At 41.4% G+C, this 17,802-nt stretch overlaps 1 protein-coding gene across 42 annotated transcripts in view; it reads left to right on the top strand.

Annotated features, from left to right (window-relative positions):
* The window catches only part of ESRRG (estrogen related receptor gamma), a 393,084-nt gene that overhangs the window by 221,633 nt on the left and 153,649 nt on the right, over nt 1–17,802 (top strand). The window contains exon 1 of one of the 42 annotated variants that reach the window (XM_083857951.1): nt 12,100–12,181. The exons of 40 other annotated variants lie outside the window; for them this stretch is intronic. In XM_083857951.1, the coding sequence (XP_083714077.1) occupies nt 12,126–12,181 (56 nt within the window). In that variant the 5' untranslated portion in view covers nt 12,100–12,125. Of the gene's footprint in view, nt 1–12,099; nt 12,182–16,787; nt 16,878–17,802 lie in introns of those variants that run through there. One more of the 42 variants, XM_083857954.1, reaches the window with a different exon arrangement.

Genomic DNA, 17,802 nt, shown 5'->3' with positions numbered 1-17,802 from the left:
AACGAAAACAAGTAGTTCCAACAATGTAGCAGTGTGTGATACCTCATAGTATCTCTGACACTGCAGTCTAGAAAAGTGTTTTAAAATACTGACGTATTAGTACCAATTATTTAATTCTGTCCTGTGTTTTATTTTTGTTTTATATATCACAGCAAGTGTAAGGACTAAAATTTGCTCTGCACTGCACCATATTCCCATGCCTTGCATGGAGTTTGCTCATATGCCTGCACAGTTGCAGGTAAAAATGATCTGTCACCTTGACAGAGTTTGAGGGATCTGCAGTGTTTTAGGTGGTGTGATTCCAGGACAGTGCTAGTTTCATGCCTTCTCGGCAATAAAGCCATTCTTGGTGCTAAGGATAATAAAAGTTGGCTGTTCTCTCATGAGCACTTGAGGCAGAATGCACTCCAGCCTCTTGCAAAGGCAACAACCACAGAAGCTTTTGATGCATCAGTATTAGTAAAATTTGAAACAATGGGCTGCTTTAAAGAGCTTTGGGTTTCCTTTGAATTTGAGTAAGTGCTCTTCGTTCCTCACTGTCTCTGTGCTTAACTGCCTTGTTTTTTGGCAATAGTAATATCATTTTGTGTTAACGTGATGATATTCATGCCTGTAAATCTTCAAAACTGTGCGAGTGAGAAAAAGATAGAAAATCACTACTCATTGCAACCACCTCTAGGGAGAAATTCAGCATTTGTTCAACAGCAAAGAATAAACTTACCTGGAAGATCAGCACAATTAAGGTATAAGGCAGCAGTTTAAAATTCGGTATGCTGTGTAAAAGGTATATTCTGCTTTAGGATTTACTATCTGGGACAAAAAGAGGGACACTGTCCCACCTCCCTCTCCATGCTTGCTACCCCAGATTACTTCTGTGTGTACAAATAAACACGTGGATTACCCCATTCACAATGAAGTTTCTTGTACTTGAGATTGAAACCTATTTTATTACCCGGAGTATTTGAGAGCAAGAGAGGGCCAAGAAGACAGCTACAATGTGTAAGTGCATATATGTGTGTATATATATATATATATCTATCTCATGTAAAGCCAGACTAAAGCCAAAGTGTCTACAGAAGTGTGTCACTGTAATTTTTTTTCCTTGCTGTTTAAAGCCCTAGCCTGTATTATAGCTGGCTTAAGTCCTGTCATAACACAAGTTTGATCTGGAGGTTTCATCTTGTGCAGGTTTTTTCTTGTCATTTCTAACTTTTAAATCAGACGATATTAATTTTGAAGGAATTAGCCGGAAATTTCCTCGTAGTGCAATGAAATGGCATGAGTTAGCCAGCCTAGCTGCTAAAGGTTTTCTAATGAAAACTAGGGTGATATGAAATTTCCCTGATAAAAGGCTCTATGGGTTTCATCTGCTGTATTAAATACCAGCCTAAAAGGGACGGCGGGAGTCACAAATGCTTGACTAGATATTATCTACTTTTACATTCCAGGGACACTCCTTTACGCTCCAGACAAAGCCTGAAAATCTGGAGGGTCGGGACTGTTTTCTTCCTTGAGGCTGGCGAGCTCCTTGAAAGTCTCGATGGCTTTTTCTTGTAATTTTTTTGTTATTCTGTTACCGGGCTCCTGTTCGGATGCCATGCGAGGGTGTCAGGCTGTGGCGTGGCCAGGTGTTTGTGTGACCGCCATCCCCCCAGGGCCGGGGGCGGGGGGCGAGGGGGGACACCAGGAGGTGTTGAGTGCTGAATGTTAAGCTCGTTCCTTTGTATGGCTTAGAAATCTCTGTTGTCCGGAATTGTACAGATAAGGCAGGCCCATTTGCTTCATTGTCAGGCAGTGTAGCTGAATAGAAATGCAAATGTGACATAAGGGGACTGCGCTGGGGAGGCGTTTGCTGTTACTCCTCTAACAGTGCTCCTGGCTGTTGGAAAATTCCTGCAGAATCCAAGGGGTGTGGGGGGGTGGTGGTTTTTTTTCTTGTTGGTTTTTTTTTTTCCTTCCTTTTTTTTTTTTTTTTTTTTTTTTTTTTTTTTTTTTTTTTTAAATAATTACCTATAGGTTCTAAGGAAGAGTCTCCTAAAGAAAATGCCTCTCCCTTACAGATGCTTTTATTTTTATGCAGTGGAACGGCTCGGTTTTAACTCCCTTATCAAGAGCTGCATGCACTGCCCAGACTAAATTGGGAGCATCTCCACACTGTTTGACAAATAGATTTTTTGTAAACTGATTTAGCCTTTTCATTGTTTGCATTTCATTATATAGCAGACTTCATGTCACAAAATCGGTATTCATTCTAAATAGAGAATTTAGAGATAGGACTGTAGCCAGATAAAAAAAATATTGCACAGCTCAGGTCTATTAACCATGGAATAATAGCAAGTCAGTGATCCAAGGGGTAGTTCTTCTGCAGGGAAGGGCTAACATAACTGAGGTCAGGAGTCAGACCTCAGGACTTCAAATGTGGCTGTCATCAGATTCACAAGTAAATCTACTGGGAAAACAGGGAGAATGAAGGGACCTTGCAGGATAAGGAGATAGAAAGGCAGCCCAGCTCTTTCATCTTAAATCTGAGGCTTCTCCGTGGGTGAAGAATAAAAGTCTGATTTGCTTAAGTGCTTCACTTTATTCAAAAACTCCAAGTTGCATCTTCCAAAGTATGATTCAAGGATCTAACTCAATCAGGTTTAGAGAATTTATTTAGAAAAATAACATTAAAGAGAGCCGATTCTTGTTTTTCTGCCAAATTCATTATTGAATAAAAGACTGTTAGCATTCTGAAATATGTGTACTAAATGCAAACAGTGCTAAAGAATGCAGATATGGCCCTTAATAACACGGGAGAAGTTTATGCTAATACCTTGGGAGCAGATAATCTGAAGTTGGAGTAAACGGGTCAGTAGGAAGACTGAGTTGCAACTTTTCCTTTTGATATTTTATGTTTTAAAGCCTTTCCAAAATTTTAAGCTTATTGTTTCCTTGACAATAATATAGAAATTCTTATCTGTCTCTTAACAGTCACGTTGTAATGGTTGTGTGCAGAAATTGCTTTAGATTTCCTTGCTGTAACAGCTCCCTGGCATTATCCTTCAGCTTATAAACTGCAGCTGCTTTGGACATAGTCCTGGCAGGGTTCAAGGCAGGTAACAGCAAGGGTGTTCCCTAGGAAATCAGTATTTCATTGGGTGGTATTGTTTGAACTCAGGCTCAGATAAGTTGTAACCATGTTATTCTGGGTTACTTGGTCAGTAAAGATACTGCATTATGGCACTAGTGTCAGATCTGTTTCCTAGATGCACAAAAATGGAATTAGGAATTTCAGGAATCAAGTAATCAGGAATCTGTTAAATGATGTTAAAGCATTGTAGGTAATCAGGAATCTGTTCTGCGGTGCTAAAGTGTTGAGTGGGGTGGTGGTAATGCTCAAGTCAACATGCATTTGTTTGGGAAAAGAACATAAAATCTGGCTGTCATCTGGAAGCTCTGTAAGCTTGGAGGGACAAAATTAATAAAGTTGCTTCTAACTAGAATGAAAGAAGGAGGCACTCACTTCTGTATACATGTGTTGGTTCAGCTTATTTTCTTGCTACCTCTTTTTTGTGTGTGAAGATATGTAGGTAACCAAGAGCCTATAATATAATACACTTAGGTGTGGTTTGTTGTAGGTATAGGCACACACACAGACACATATCTGCAGTAATTGAACCAAATTGTTTGTGATACAAGTGTCAGAAGTGCAGTAAGTCTAAAGGCTGTATTTTCTGGATCAATTCACACCTTGAGTGACTGCTTTAGCAACGAAATATTGACTGGATCTGCTTAAAAGTCATACTGCTATTTTATTGCTTTATTCAGCATAACCAGAATCAAATAATTATCATTCTTACTTTCCCTTTTTTATCTGTGAAAGACAGAAATTTATGCCGTAGGCAAGTTAAACTCTATTTCTGGAAATGTAACACCTGAAACGGGGGCAGAGCTGGTGGGAGGAAAAAACAGCCTAAAATGAAAACTGAAGTTTGCATGTTTCTTAAAAAAATTTAAGATATAAATTCAGATTTGCAAGTAAATGAATTAAGCTGAAAGAACATGTGCATAGTGTTTACACCTTAACTATTATATGTGGAGCTAAATCTATTGATTTGAGATTGAATAATTGAACAGGGCTAACTGTCTGGTCAATAGAAGTGAAGCTGCTATAGGACAGAAACAGAGTTGATAATAGAAGGCTTCAGCTGCAGAAGGATGTCATTATGATTATATGCTGTCATTTGAACATACTTACTAATAGAGCCAGAAAAAAAAAGGTTTTCATTGTAATAATGTAATGTAACACAGGTATTTCTCTTAAAAGTGTGACTCTTCTGTATTGTATTAATGACATTAATGTTCCCTTAAATGTTAGTGTACAAGTCTACAAGAGACAGCAGAATTTCTGCACTTTTGTTGGTGTGCACTGGCATCTTCGTGGTGGATGTTCTAAACCTCCTTCCCACCACTAAGGGGAAAGGAATAATAGCAGTGGTCAACAGCATCTCAGTGCACCCTGACACATCAGGCCTTGGGCTTTCAGGGGGCTGGAGCTGAAGGACCTGGAAAGAAAGCAGTTGAATTCCACTTTCCTTTCAAACTCCTGGAACCAGAGTTACCATCTGGGAGCTGTATATCCATGATAACCTTTCTTTTAAGTCTCTTCATCTTAATGGGTGGGAGAACTACAAGGAATTTTTAATGTCTTCCTGTGCCCACAAGTATGTGTCCAAGAAATCATGTAATCAGGAGTCTAATTATGCCTCTATACAAAGTTTACACTTTTGAGTGCTCAGTCAGTCAGCTGATACAGGCTTTTAAAAAGGCATGTATATAGAAACAAAAATCAGAATTCTATTACTACAGGGACAGAGTTCAGTGGCCTTCATGGAAGCCTCTACCTATTTTAGATCTGGGTGTCTAGAGATAAGGGTAGCTATTACTTTATGGGGAGGAAGGATTTGTTTACTCTTGAGCATCTGAACTCAGCCTTTGTTACCAGTGGTTTCAGAGCTGTTAATTTCCCATGGTGAAAGCTCTTTTCACCAGCACAATCAGGTTATCCTGAGCTGAGGACATTTCACTAGTCTCATTTGTCTCCAGTATTAATTCTGTGCCAAATTCTTGCTTCCTAGGACGGTGAAACGTTAGAAGAGAGAGAATCTCACCTCGATCTTGGAGAGAACAGTTCTAGGCTGCTTTATTATATTGAGTTGTTCCTTAATAGTTATGGATAACAGGACAACTATGGAGGAAGTCCCTACTTGACAGACAGACTGGGGAGGTGGTAATTTTCAGTGGTTAAAATAGATGTTTTCCTGAGGTTGGTATTTATTGTAGCTAATTTGTGTTTAATTTAGTGTTCCTTGCACCTTTAAAAAGTGCAACCCTTTTAATCCATTGTTTTAAAAAGCATACCTTAGATCTCAAAAAACATAAAGACAGCACGTGGAGATAACCCTGATGTGATAGTTCTAGTCATCCAGTGTATGGATAAAAGATTTCTAAGGCTTATGTTACTTGGCAGTTCAACATGATCTAGCTGTTTGTTAATCAGAGAACACGTGAAGAACAAAGGATGGAGAACAAAAATGTTGAAAAGAAGTGTTGTATGGCTAGAAGATGTACAGTGGGACAAGTAATGTGGGGGTAGGATTGGATAAAGCAGTCATGGAAACAATGAGCCATAAGAGGGCAAAATTTGTTTCACTTTGTTTCTCGTGACTTGAGTTTGTTGGTAAAGGGGATAACATTTTGTATTCAGGCAGAGAGCATGTTCTGTAAATCTCTTCAGTTACCCGTTCCCTGGGTGTCGCAATAGATTAAGTCGCTGTGTGATGATATGACACCGCCATCACTCGTCTTCCCGGGATATTGCTGGAGGCAACAACAAACCTGTGTCTTTGGCACATGTGAAGGAATTTAGTGCTTGAGGGGTTAAATTACACAGGCTCCCCTGTGGATCAGCTTATGCTTGGACAGTAATAATAGCAATAACATTAATAATAAAAATGCCAGAGCGAAGGGAGTGGAGGGGGATCAGGGGGAGAAAAAGGCAGAAGAGTGATGGAAGATGGGCTGGGACCGTCGGGGGTGGGGGCAGGCAGGCTGGAGGACGCGTTTTGTACAGCAGGTGTCCCGGCTCCACGTCAGATGTCGTAGGAGCCTCTGCGACATGGACATGCACAAATAGACGGCACAAAAGCTTTGAGGGTGGTTGGTGGCTCTGTGCGTGTCTGCGCTCTCGCTCCAAGCCGTGATATCCTAGGGCAGCGTAACAAGCAATTCATGTCAGCTCACAGTAAAGATTATTGGTGTTTTCACTGGGGAAATATTTACGCTCCATCGTCTTCTTCTATTTTTAGCACTTGGAGCTTGCAAGTCAGGTAGAAGGGCAGGTGGGGGAGTGGGGAGACCCATTGAGGGACACATCTCATCCCTCAATTAGATGGAGCTAAACCCCTAATCTTGCTTAGGAGTAGCTGCTGATGCTAAGTTTTCTTCTTTCCCTTCTGGTTTAGTGGGATATTACATTTCACTGCAGTATAGGTGATAGAATGGGATGTCAACTGGAATGTTTTGATTCTAATAGAAAGCATAAATGCATTTTAAGGAAGGCACTTTTACATAGGTGAGGCCTCAAAAAAAACCCCCCAAAAAACCTCAAAAGATAAAAAAGGTAATATAAGTGCAGAATAAAGTATTGGGGTTTTAGGTTTGTCTTTTTTTAATTCCTGGATAGAAAAGCCATCACAGTAAAAGACAGCGATTTATTGCATTGCTGGGAAAAAGAAACCAAACCAAAACAAAAACAGCAAACAAAAAGAGAAATCTGAATTTGTTCTCTTTCAGATTTGTTGTTTATCATAATAATCCTTCTAGTGAAAGGGGCTAATTTACTCTTTCTATAGGAATATTTTAAGTGTGATTATCATAATATCACAGCTGCTGAAAAGGTCTAAAATAGGGCATTGACCTTGAACGTGTTCCTGCGTTTAGTATGTGGTGCTTAACATTCAAGAAACAATACAACTGCAACTCATTTATTAATGTATAATCTCAAAATGTTAACTCTTGCTCTGTAAATACATGCCACAAGGATTGTAGAAAGCTTGCAGTATCCCATGAAGTACATGTGGTATTTTATCAGTGTAAATATGTATAAGATTTTCAAGATTTCTGCTGGGAATACTCCATAACTAAAGTAAGTTTTCCCTTTGGTACTGCACTAGTTTATGATTTAATTTTTACTGACATTCCACCAGTCATATTATTAGCTTCACAAAATGAAAGTGAAATAATCCTGTATTAATTAAACAGAGCAACTGAATTCCCTCAGTCATCTTATCCTTGGCTGTCTGAGACAGTAATGCACTTCAGTTTCTCTGAAGAAACTTACACTAAAAAAAGAGCTTGGGGTAATAGTGAGATATCCATATTGAAGTGTGTGCCTGAATTATCTTTAGGGAGGAGACCTTTTTTGGTGGGTGACAGGCAATGTGCGTGTGGCTCCCTTCTTCTGGTTTGTGGTTTTTTTTGTTTTGTTTTTTTCCCTTTCTTTCATTTTGTCAGAGGCTTTGGAAAAGGTGTTTTGTCAAGAGAATAATATTCATTTATAGCAGTGTGAAGAGATTTTATTCTGTACCAGTGAAAGCAGTCATTTAAATACCCATATCCATGCCCTTGAAAACAAAACAAGGAGAAAAATATGGAGTATTTATTTGAGACCAGATAAATTAAATGTAGTTCAGTAACATGGTAAGGCAGTTGCTGTTATTTCACAGAGGCATTTTTTATATGCTGGGAGTGAATGTAACAGCAAAAGCTAAAAGCCTTGCTCCATGTATTTGTGAACACACTGTGGAAAAGTTCTAAGGAGCATCACAGATTGTGTTATGTGAGCTTTTTCCCCTAAGATCAAAACAAAGAGTAATTAATGTTAAATACAGACTGAAGCAGCCCATGTCTTTTAAGGAATAACTTGATAGCGTTTGTCCAACTATGTACAAACAGGGGAGCAGAATTTGGAACTTTAGAGGCGTTAGTTTTTAGTTTTTTTAATTCATTAGCAGCATATCCAGGGGTGCACCGAGTGTCTTCCAGTGAGAAGCACAAAAGAGAAGGAGACAGTAGCAATACTGTTCTAATGATAATCTCACTGTAGCATTGAGTGAGATCACATCTGAGTTGAGTTTCTTTAATGAGTGATTGTGAATAAAGAGAAGATCACATATTTGATGACACTTCAGTATTTATTTCAAACTCTTAACAAAATGGTATTTTCCAGCTGGACTTTGAATAAGGCTCCAATGGTGTATTGCAAATCTTTATCTAAAGTGTGCTTATTCCCAAATAAATCCTCAGCAGCTACCAGACTTTCATAATCTTGCTACTTCTCTGCTGGCTTGAGCTTGTTGCTCTTTTTGGTAAATACACATTTGCACTGTGAGGTTTCTGTGAAGCGCCACTGAACCTCACTTCAGTTGCCTTGAGGAGGTTGTGCTTTAAGAATCTGGCTCTTCTGATGCCTTGAAATGTCTGTAGTATTTAGATGTGAAGATGCTTAAAGATGTACTGTTTGGAACACAAGAGGAAAAATGAGATGCACAGACAGACATGGAAATGTAGGTGCTGCTGCTCAGCAATGCCCCTTGACTGGTACTAGCACTCCTGACGATTTTTCTCTTCCCCTCTCTTGATTCCATTACCACTGTTTTGTATAGACTCCTTGTGGTAAGATTTTGCACTGTACATTTTGATAAGTTATTGCAGATGTGTTTGCATGCATGTTCTTACTGTGTATTCCCTGATAAAATTCAGTAAACTGGTACCTGGATTGCTCCCCCCCCCCCCCCCCCCCACTCCCGCTACTTCTGCTTTTATTTATTTTTACAGAAGAGCTTAAAATGAAGATACAGTTAGCCCCAGTTTATTTGCTGCTGTAATCTCTTCCTGATCTTCTTTTTTTTCTTTTTCTTTCCCCCATCACTTTCCCCAAACTGATCTGTAACTGTGAAACCCAAGTTCAAGAATGCAGTTGGAATTCCAGGCCCCAGTCTGGTGGAGGTGACACTTTCAGTCCCTGGGGGGAGAAGCCAACTGCTTTGTTTATCAACATGCAAAGTACAGCACGGTATTTCTGGTTCTCCAAGAGGCAGCACTGGCAGGGCAGAGAGCCGCTTGCTTGGATGAAAGATGCTTGATAGAAAACTAGGGAATGGCTCACAGGGGGAGGGAGAGGAAAAATGCATGATTTGGGGGTGCAGAGGGGGGTGGGGGACAACAAGCTCACAAGGGAGTGGAAACGAGGGGATGTGAAAACAGAGGCTTTTACAGGAAGACAGACCATGACAGAGGGAGAGCCCATCGTGTTTCAGCCCCTGAATATAAAATCGTAGGAGATAACGAACAAAAGTAGGAATGAAGCTAAACCTGTGCTTTGGTAAGTTTCAAAATGGATGAGCTGTCAGATTTTCAGGACTGTGTATTCCAAGGAATGTAATACAGAAAAGTGACCGTATCAAATCACACATGTACAGGGAGTCATTTATGGCTGATTTTTATATAAGAAGAAGACATATACATACAGTGATTTGTTTTGGAATATAAAAATATTGAAAAATAGACATTGTGGGTATAATTCTATAAACAGACATACTTTTACAAATCTATACACAGAGATGCTCAGTACAAACAATATATTTGTATTTGCATGTTTTGCCCATGTGCATATGTAAATCAGTTTGCAGTACTTGTATTTTGAGTTTATATAGTCATACAGATAACTCTACATAAAGACATCATATTCAAGTTCTGATTTGATTCCTAAATCTGCATTTATCAAATTGTTATTTAAAGAGGATGTTCTAACAGAATAACATGATTTAATGCCTCTTGTTTTGAAATTAGCAAAAACTGATTTTTTTTTTGTTCCTGATATTTCTACAGAGTACTTAAATTTTACTCTGCATTTCTGAGCTTTTTAATTCACTGCTCACAAGCAAATTTACATCTTAATTACAGAGTTCACATTTAACAATATAGACAGCATAATGCTACTGGTAATTGAGCTTTTACTACCTGCTTTTATACAGTAGTCTGAGCCGTAGTTTTGGTGTGTGAGTTCTGATTCCTAAAATTGCAAGTATTTATACCAGGTTTGTAGGAAGAAGGCCCAGTCTTCACATAAGGTTAAATACAGAACGCTGGAATCTCTCTGCTGTGAACATACACAAACATGTCTATTGAACCTATATGTGTTGGAATTTGGTTCTGTTGCTGCCTTATTTTTTTTTATTGTTATTATTTTTAATGCTGTGAAGCAGCTCTGGAGAGGGCATTTCTGTTTCCATTTGTGAGTAGCATTACTGCATTCTGAGGGTTCGCACTGATTTGTTTTGATCTAACAGACTGCCATTTGCATCATGTTAGGGCTCCAGTCACAAAAGATTTTGTAAGAGTTGAGCTGCATTCTAAGAAATTATTGTCTTTCCAGTGTCGGCTTGTTGTTTGTTTTTTTTTTTTTTCTGGACAAAAACAGCCTGCATCTATTTTCACTGGTAGGGATAGAAATGCTTTAAACCTGGAAAATACGCTTGGTGCTTTAGTTATGATATTAAGTAAAGGTGGAAGCTTTTGAGAAAAAAAAATCATCCCATATTCATTACTGTTATTTTCAAAAGAGGATGTGCCTGTGTTTCATTATGCAGTGTCCCTAATGTCACTAAACTTGAGTACGTTCTTTATGTTGGAATAAGTTTAATCAGGAATCTTTTCTACAGCAGAGAACAACTCTGAGCTGGCTGTAAGCAGCGTTCTGCTGGAACCGGGCTGGGTGATGTTTATGCAGGCATGCCTACAGAGATTCGTGTTTATTGCCTTTTTAGTTCAGCAAAACTTACTTTACAAAAAACCCCAAACTCCCAAACCCCGTAGAGGTCTAGGCACCCTCCCAGATTTACTAAGGCAGAGCTACTCCAGTGCAGCCCTTCCTTATCTCATTAAAATGAGGCAGGGCTGAGTTGGTCCCCTCTAATCCCTGCACGTTAACAGAGAAAATTGATCTGCCCGGGATCTTTCCTTCCTCATTTCTAAATATGCACATCTAAACATCCAAATCCTTGCATGGGGCATATCCCATATATATATATACATGTAAATACACCCCCCATGTTGTATAGGAACCCCTATATTGTATAGGAACACCCGTACCTGTATTCGCTCCCATTATATTAAGGACTGGATTTGAGTGCTCGTTTTGTTAGAAATGTCTTTTTTATTTCCTTTTTTTTTTTTTTTTTAAGCTAAGTAAAAAAGGAAAGTTTTAATTTTTAAATAGGAAATTATATATCTCTGCATTATGGTTGTATAATTTTTATATGCTTTTATATATAATATCGTATATACATAGTCAAATCCCAGCCCGCTCCCCCTCCCCTTTCCCCCCCAAAAAAAAGCAACTAGCACGACAATGAAAAGTTGAGTTACCCAGAGGCTTCGGCAGGCTGCGCTTGGCGTTACAATTATTTGTTTTTCCCCGGCGCCGAGCAGTTCCAAAGGTTGGGGCAGCGGCGTTCCGGAGAGCCCAACGCCACGGCCGGCGGCGGCGCAAACTTCATCCTCTACCTTTGCGCGCGGTCCTTCGCCGGGAGCCTGCCAAGGCACCTGCCGAAGTTGGGGCCGGGCGGGGAGGAGAGAAGGGCAGAGGGAAGGAGGGGAGCGAGGCGGGCAGCCCCCGCGGCGGGTCCCCGGCTGGGCTCTGCCCCGGCCGCCGCCTCCTCGGGCCGCCTCAGGCCGCTCCCCCGGCCCCACCCTCCCTCTACCTGCCGCGCGCCCCGCGCCGCCCCGCGCCCCCGGCGCCTGATTGGCCGCGGCCGCACCAATCGGCCGTCCCGCCGGGCCGGGGGGATGCATATGTACGGCCCTGCTGCATATTCATGAGCGCCGCGCGGGGCTTTAAGTCCTTGATTAGGCGCGCGGGCGAGCTTTTGGTCCCCGCCCGCCGCCGCCGCCGCCGCGCCCGCAGCGCGCCCCTGCCTGCCCCTGCCCGCCCGCCCGCCCGCCTGCCAACCAGCGGCGCCCGGCCACGGAAACTTTGCTTCTCGCCGCGGGGGCGCACGGAGGATGGTCGCCGGGCGCACATGGATTCGGTAGAACTTTGCCTGCCGGAGCCGCTCTCCCTGCACTACGAGGAAGAGTAGGTACCGCTCCCCGCCCCCACCCCACCACCGCCGCACGCCGCCTGCCCCAAAAACATGACAGGCGCCTAAGACGCCGCTGCAGGTAACGCCGCGCCGCGGCCGCGGGCGGGAGCCGGCCCGGGCACTGCGCGGCCGCTGCGCGCTGCTGGGGGGGGGAACGGGCGGGAGCGGGGCCGGCGGAACGGGAGAGCGCCCGGCGGAACGGGAGAGCGCCCGAACCCGGCGCCCGCCGTCTGACAGGTGCCGCTCCCCGGCGGGCGGACAGGCGGCGGCGGGAGAGAGGGAGGGAGGGAGGGAAGGAGGGAGCGGTGCCCGGCGCGGTGCGAGCCCTGCCGGGGGGCGCCGCTCCGGACCCGCGGCCGGGGCTCTCGGCGGGTCCCTCCCCGCCAAAGGCGCCGAACGCACTTTTGGCGGAGCCGCAGTTCCCGGCCGGCCCCTCGCAGGTACCTGGCGGAGCGACTCCGGCGGGGAGCGCGGCGCGCAAACACAACCGCGCGGTCTGGCGCTGAGGAGCGGCTCCTCAACTTGATTTCAGCCCGCAGCTGGGATTAAATATTAGTATATCACGGGAGCTGTCACCGGTTCATTTTTCTTCGTGCTGTGCCCCGGCGTTAGTGGCGGGAGCGGCGGGAGAAGCCCCGGCGGCAGCAGCAGCAGCATCGCCCCTGCTCGGGAGGGGAGCGCAGTGTACTGTAGGTGATGCCCACTAGCTGTCCTTACCGCCTGCACAGCGCGGGGATGGCCGTAATTAAGCCAGGCAGCAAAAGTGAATTGCCGTGATCTCATGTTATGGAAATAGGGTGGGAAGTAATAAATAGCCTGGCTCGAAGGGATGGAGTTTGGGAAGGGGACGCGGGGAAAAGCCCGCTGGAGTGTTTTGGGGGTAGAGAAAAGAAGATAAAGTGCCCTGGTAGCTTTGCTTATAGGTCAGCGCACTGTATGTATAGTGTAAGATAGCTTCCTAATGTAAGCGTGCAGTTTCCATAGCTTTTACTAACAATGACACGTTTTTCATACAATACATCAAAAGATGCTAAGTTGAGTATTTTATGTGCTTTTTAGTTTTTTGTTTTTGTTTTTTTTTTTTTTTTTGTGGATGTTTCACCCCCCCCCCCCCCAGCCCCCCCAAAAGGAGCTTTCTTGAATTTACCTTCTTACAGCTAATTTGAATGATTAGTTTAGATAAGCTTCTTAGAGTAGATGCATTTAAATGAAATCGGGGCACATGTCTTTTTGGCTCTGGTGCAAGATTCAAACTAATTTTTTTTTCTTCCTCTGACTCAATTAAAAGTCGTCTCAAAACACTGTTAATATATTGTCTGAGTGCAGGGCTGGAGGCGTGTGGGATTGAGTGGACACACAGAGAAAGAACTAACATTCACAAACATATCTGCTTCTCCATCTCAATTAGTGAACACCAGAGTTTTACATGTTATTAATATCCATAATAACTGTGATTTGACTACATACTGTAACATGCAGACACACATGTAAGCATGAAATCTTACAAAGAGATGTAAGAGTTTCTGCAGGTCTTATGGATGAGGGTAGGGAGGATTTGAGCTAAAAATTGTCCGAACATTTTGGGAGTGCACAGACATCTGTCTGACCATCACTAGGTATGCTTTGATTTTAAGGCAGAGCTTGTTAAAGAATGCAATAACTTAAAGCCAGCTGCAGTCTTAGCTTTTTGCTCTTTCAGCAATAATAATAATGCTAATAATTACTAATAGTTAATAAGCTAACAGATGCAATAGATATATCTGCTCTTTCTGACATATGTGTCAGTTTAATAATTTTAAATGAATCATTGCGTTCATAACGGGAAATCTCCTTCAACCTCTGATTAAAATGTAACGTTGACTAAAGGATTATAGAGCGGACTTAATTTTACCGACTGTTTTAACAGTTGTCACAGCTGTTGGAAGAAGGAAAGGCAATTGAAACACTCCAAAAAAGCAGGGGGAGTAGGGAGGGGAGAGAACAGGACTAGTTTAGTAAATTTAAACATGGTCTCTGAATGCCAAACATTGAAAATTGAGGAGATTCGTAACTCCAGAAACCTTCCATGCGCTATGTACGTTTGCATTTTGTGGCTCACCGTGTTTCATTCATTTGAACACGTAGCTGCTTTCCCAGTTTTTCCATTTAAAAATGTGCAACAGTGTTTAAATGTGAAACAAATTCATCTGTTCCCGTGAATGGATTTCCATCTTGCGACAGAACCGATAGAATACGCAGGTGACGAGAAATAAAGGTTGTGTAGAATGGCTGTAAAATGTGAAAAGTGGACGTAGGTGTCACATCATGTGAGTATCTCAGTGCAGTGATGGTTGGTGTACATATTCTATATTTTTCTAACCGTTCTCGTGTCGCGATGTGGGAATGGTCTGTGGAGTCACCCTGTGAGTCTGGCCGGGCTGTGTTTGTGTATGGATAAATGTGAATGTGCGTGTTACTCACATGTGCATTTATTTGTGTGTTTGTGTGTGCGCAAGGCGATTATGTGCTAAACATGAAAGAGTTTATGTCAGTTTCACTCTTTAAAATGTTTTTGCATAGCCTCAAATTGCTGAGGAATTTTTTTGGAAATGTCATTCAATCGTAAAGGCAGGAAAGGGGCAGACTGAAGAACGCTTTTTTGTGGAGTGGGAAGCAGCACTTGATTCCGCTCCACGGTTTCTCCAGGCTCTGAAGGTCTTTAACCTCTCCCGTCTGTCTTATTAGATAGCTTGTTACAGTTGTTCCCGAGAAATAAAGCCCCAGGCTGGTGTTCCCGTGGGTATCCAGTGTGTGGGGTGGCACACAGCCCTGGGTGGGCTCTCCCATGGGCAGCAGGCAGGCCTTGCTCCCTTCTTCCTTCCCTGTTTCCGGTCGTAGGGCTTTGCTTTTTTTGGTTCTGCTACACTGCTGGCAAGTTTTTGAATCCTGCAGAAAGTACAAAGGGTTTGTGCTGAAATGCCTGTCTGGCAGATTTTTCCTTCACTGGGGCTTACCCCTCTTTTAGTGATGGGTGCTCATTTTAATGTGTTTATGGTTGTGCTCTTTTATTTACTGAGCCTGGTGCGTTGCAGCGGTAATTAACCCATGTTATTAGCAAAGCCCTTGTGGATATCCATTAATTCCCTCAAATGGCTGATCATTTTTTCCGTACTTTCCCCCTCTGTTTTTTCCTAAGAATTGCTGTCCTTTTTCTGGCAGACCTTAAGCTTTAACATTTCCTACAAATTTCTTTTTAAGCTGAGGCAGGTAGAAGGGCGTCATCCCCATAGTTCCATAATAAAGAATAACTATTGTCTTAACAAACTGTTTTCAAAGATGCTAATGGGAAGCAAAACAACTGTGAGAATCTGCAGGGAACAATTTATTTAATTATTATTTTTCAAAACACATGCTTAATGATAAGAAAAGAGATAAGAATTTTCCTTGCTTTTTTTCTGTGTGTAGCTGCATTAGCTGTTGTGAATATTTTAGTGTTCATATTTTAATCAGATTTCAACTTAGTTAATAGCACTTTGGGCATTTAAAAAATATTGAGCCAGCAGAAAAATACTTGTGCTTGCACTGCTGAGAAAAGATAAGGGCCACCTCATTAGCCAACCCTACTTTTGCAATTAATTTCAAATACATGGTGCTATTCATCAAATAGAGAAGGTAACTTGTCTATGATAATATTTAACAATACTTGAAGCCCACTTTGCTTAGAGTAGCTAAAAAGTATGATATGTCTATTCTCACAGATATGTCAGTCCACATGCTTTGCTGCTATTTCTGTATATTACAAAGTTATGATAGAAAAATTATGGTCTAAAAATATAATATATTCATGAATAAGTGACAAGATAATTCATTTTACAGAACAGTTTTTAAAGGACTGACCCTGGGCCTGCAGTGAGGTTGCTTGCACCTTTGTGGAAGTATAAGCAGGAATGAAAAAAATGCTTCTTTAAGCTTTCAAGGAAGTATATAAAATAATTACTTTTTTTGCTTAGAATAAGTATAATGTATAGGAGAAATAGGAAAAAAATACAAAAGGGATTCTTGCTCCTATTGAAGCCTGAAGTAGCCTCTGTCTATAAGATAAGCTTTGCTATGAATTCTTTTTCACAGCAAATTCATGGAGGGAAGAAACAATAAAATGTTGATCCGTTACAAGTGCATATGAGCCTCACGCTGCCGAGCTCTCTAGAGGAAATCTGTGATTATGCTGGGCCAGTTTGTTCAGTTTTTATCTCTTTTACATCCACTGGCCTTGTATTAAATTGTCATTGTCCTAAAGCACATGAGAGAGAAATGAATTGCATTTCTCGACATGCTCTGACAGTGAAATATTTAGCCTCTCTGTCTCCAATCATACTCATATGTATGTTTGATAGTGCAGGGATGACACCAGCAGTCGCTGCAGCTTGGCACTCCACTTATTACATGTTCTTTTACATTTCGTGTGTCGTCTTTTAGGCTTGACTTAGGGAGTCATATGTGCGCAGTGGTGTCTGTAGCAGCATGTACCTACCTGGTTTTGTTTTGTGTATTTGCTTTTTGTGTGAAATCTTCTGCCTGTGCACAGCAAGTTTTGTGTTCAAACACGTTTATATCCGTGCCTCTGTGTGTGTTCCAGGTGTGTAGTGTATTCCTTATGCAGTTTTGGCAGTGTACATCTATTGTTGTGTGCTAGCCACAGACATATACACAGTAAGTATATATATATGCAGAGCTGTATAACTTCCCTCTGTGCAGTTGCTTGTCAAAAAGCAGCTGCCTTTATGTGGTTTTATGTGGGTTTTTTCTTATCTATGAGAAGAGAGCTAGCCTGCAATGTAAAGTATTTACACCTCATTTTATGTCAGATTCTCCATGTATTCTACCAGGTTTTGTATTGTACTCACAGTTTTGCTTTTAAAAGGTGCTGTATTTTTTTGTAAAATTTTTCTCTTTCAAGTAAATGAGAAGTCTAATATTTATTCACCTTGCTATAAGTTTTGGCTGTCAAACAGATTTATTTTTTCGGCTAATGTGTCCTTGGACACACAGTCATATTTACATCTAAAGAATATTACTCCTTTTAGGGGGGTAAGCCTCCTGCATATGATTGTCAATATACATCATGATGTCCTCAGACAAAAATATAAAATACATATGCGGTTTTAATGGCCCTTAGTCCTCTCCAAAAGTCCTATAGTTGTGGGGTTTTTGTTGTCTTCTTTTGTTATGATTCTGTTGTCCAGAAGTAAAAATATTATGAAATATTAAAGAAAAATATTAAGCTGAATTGTATACTGCTATTTCAAATAGTATTGCTTAATTCTTCTTTAAAGGACTTGGTATTGCTTTTTCAGTAGCGCTTTGGAGAATAACTTTTATAGGATATTGCCTTTTGACTTCTGTGTCTTATGAAACAGTTTATGTATTTTCTGTGTTACAAAAGCTTTAAATCTCTTGGGTTTGTTTACATAATGCTTGTAATGTTTTTCAATTAATTTGTATTTCCTTCAAACAAAGAAGGACTTTTCTCTTTGCTGTTCCTTAATATAGCAGGTTTGCATCAAAGGGAATCTTATCTAATTTCCAATTATTTTCCTCTTTTAAGTGGTGTAACTTTCTAATCAGAGCATCATTA

Source organism: Zosterops lateralis, assembly GCF_965231275.1.
Source record: "Zosterops lateralis genome assembly, chromosome: 3".
Lineage (NCBI taxonomy): Eukaryota > Metazoa > Chordata > Aves > Passeriformes > Zosteropidae > Zosterops > Zosterops lateralis.
This window is presented reverse-complemented; position numbering and strand designations above follow the sequence as displayed.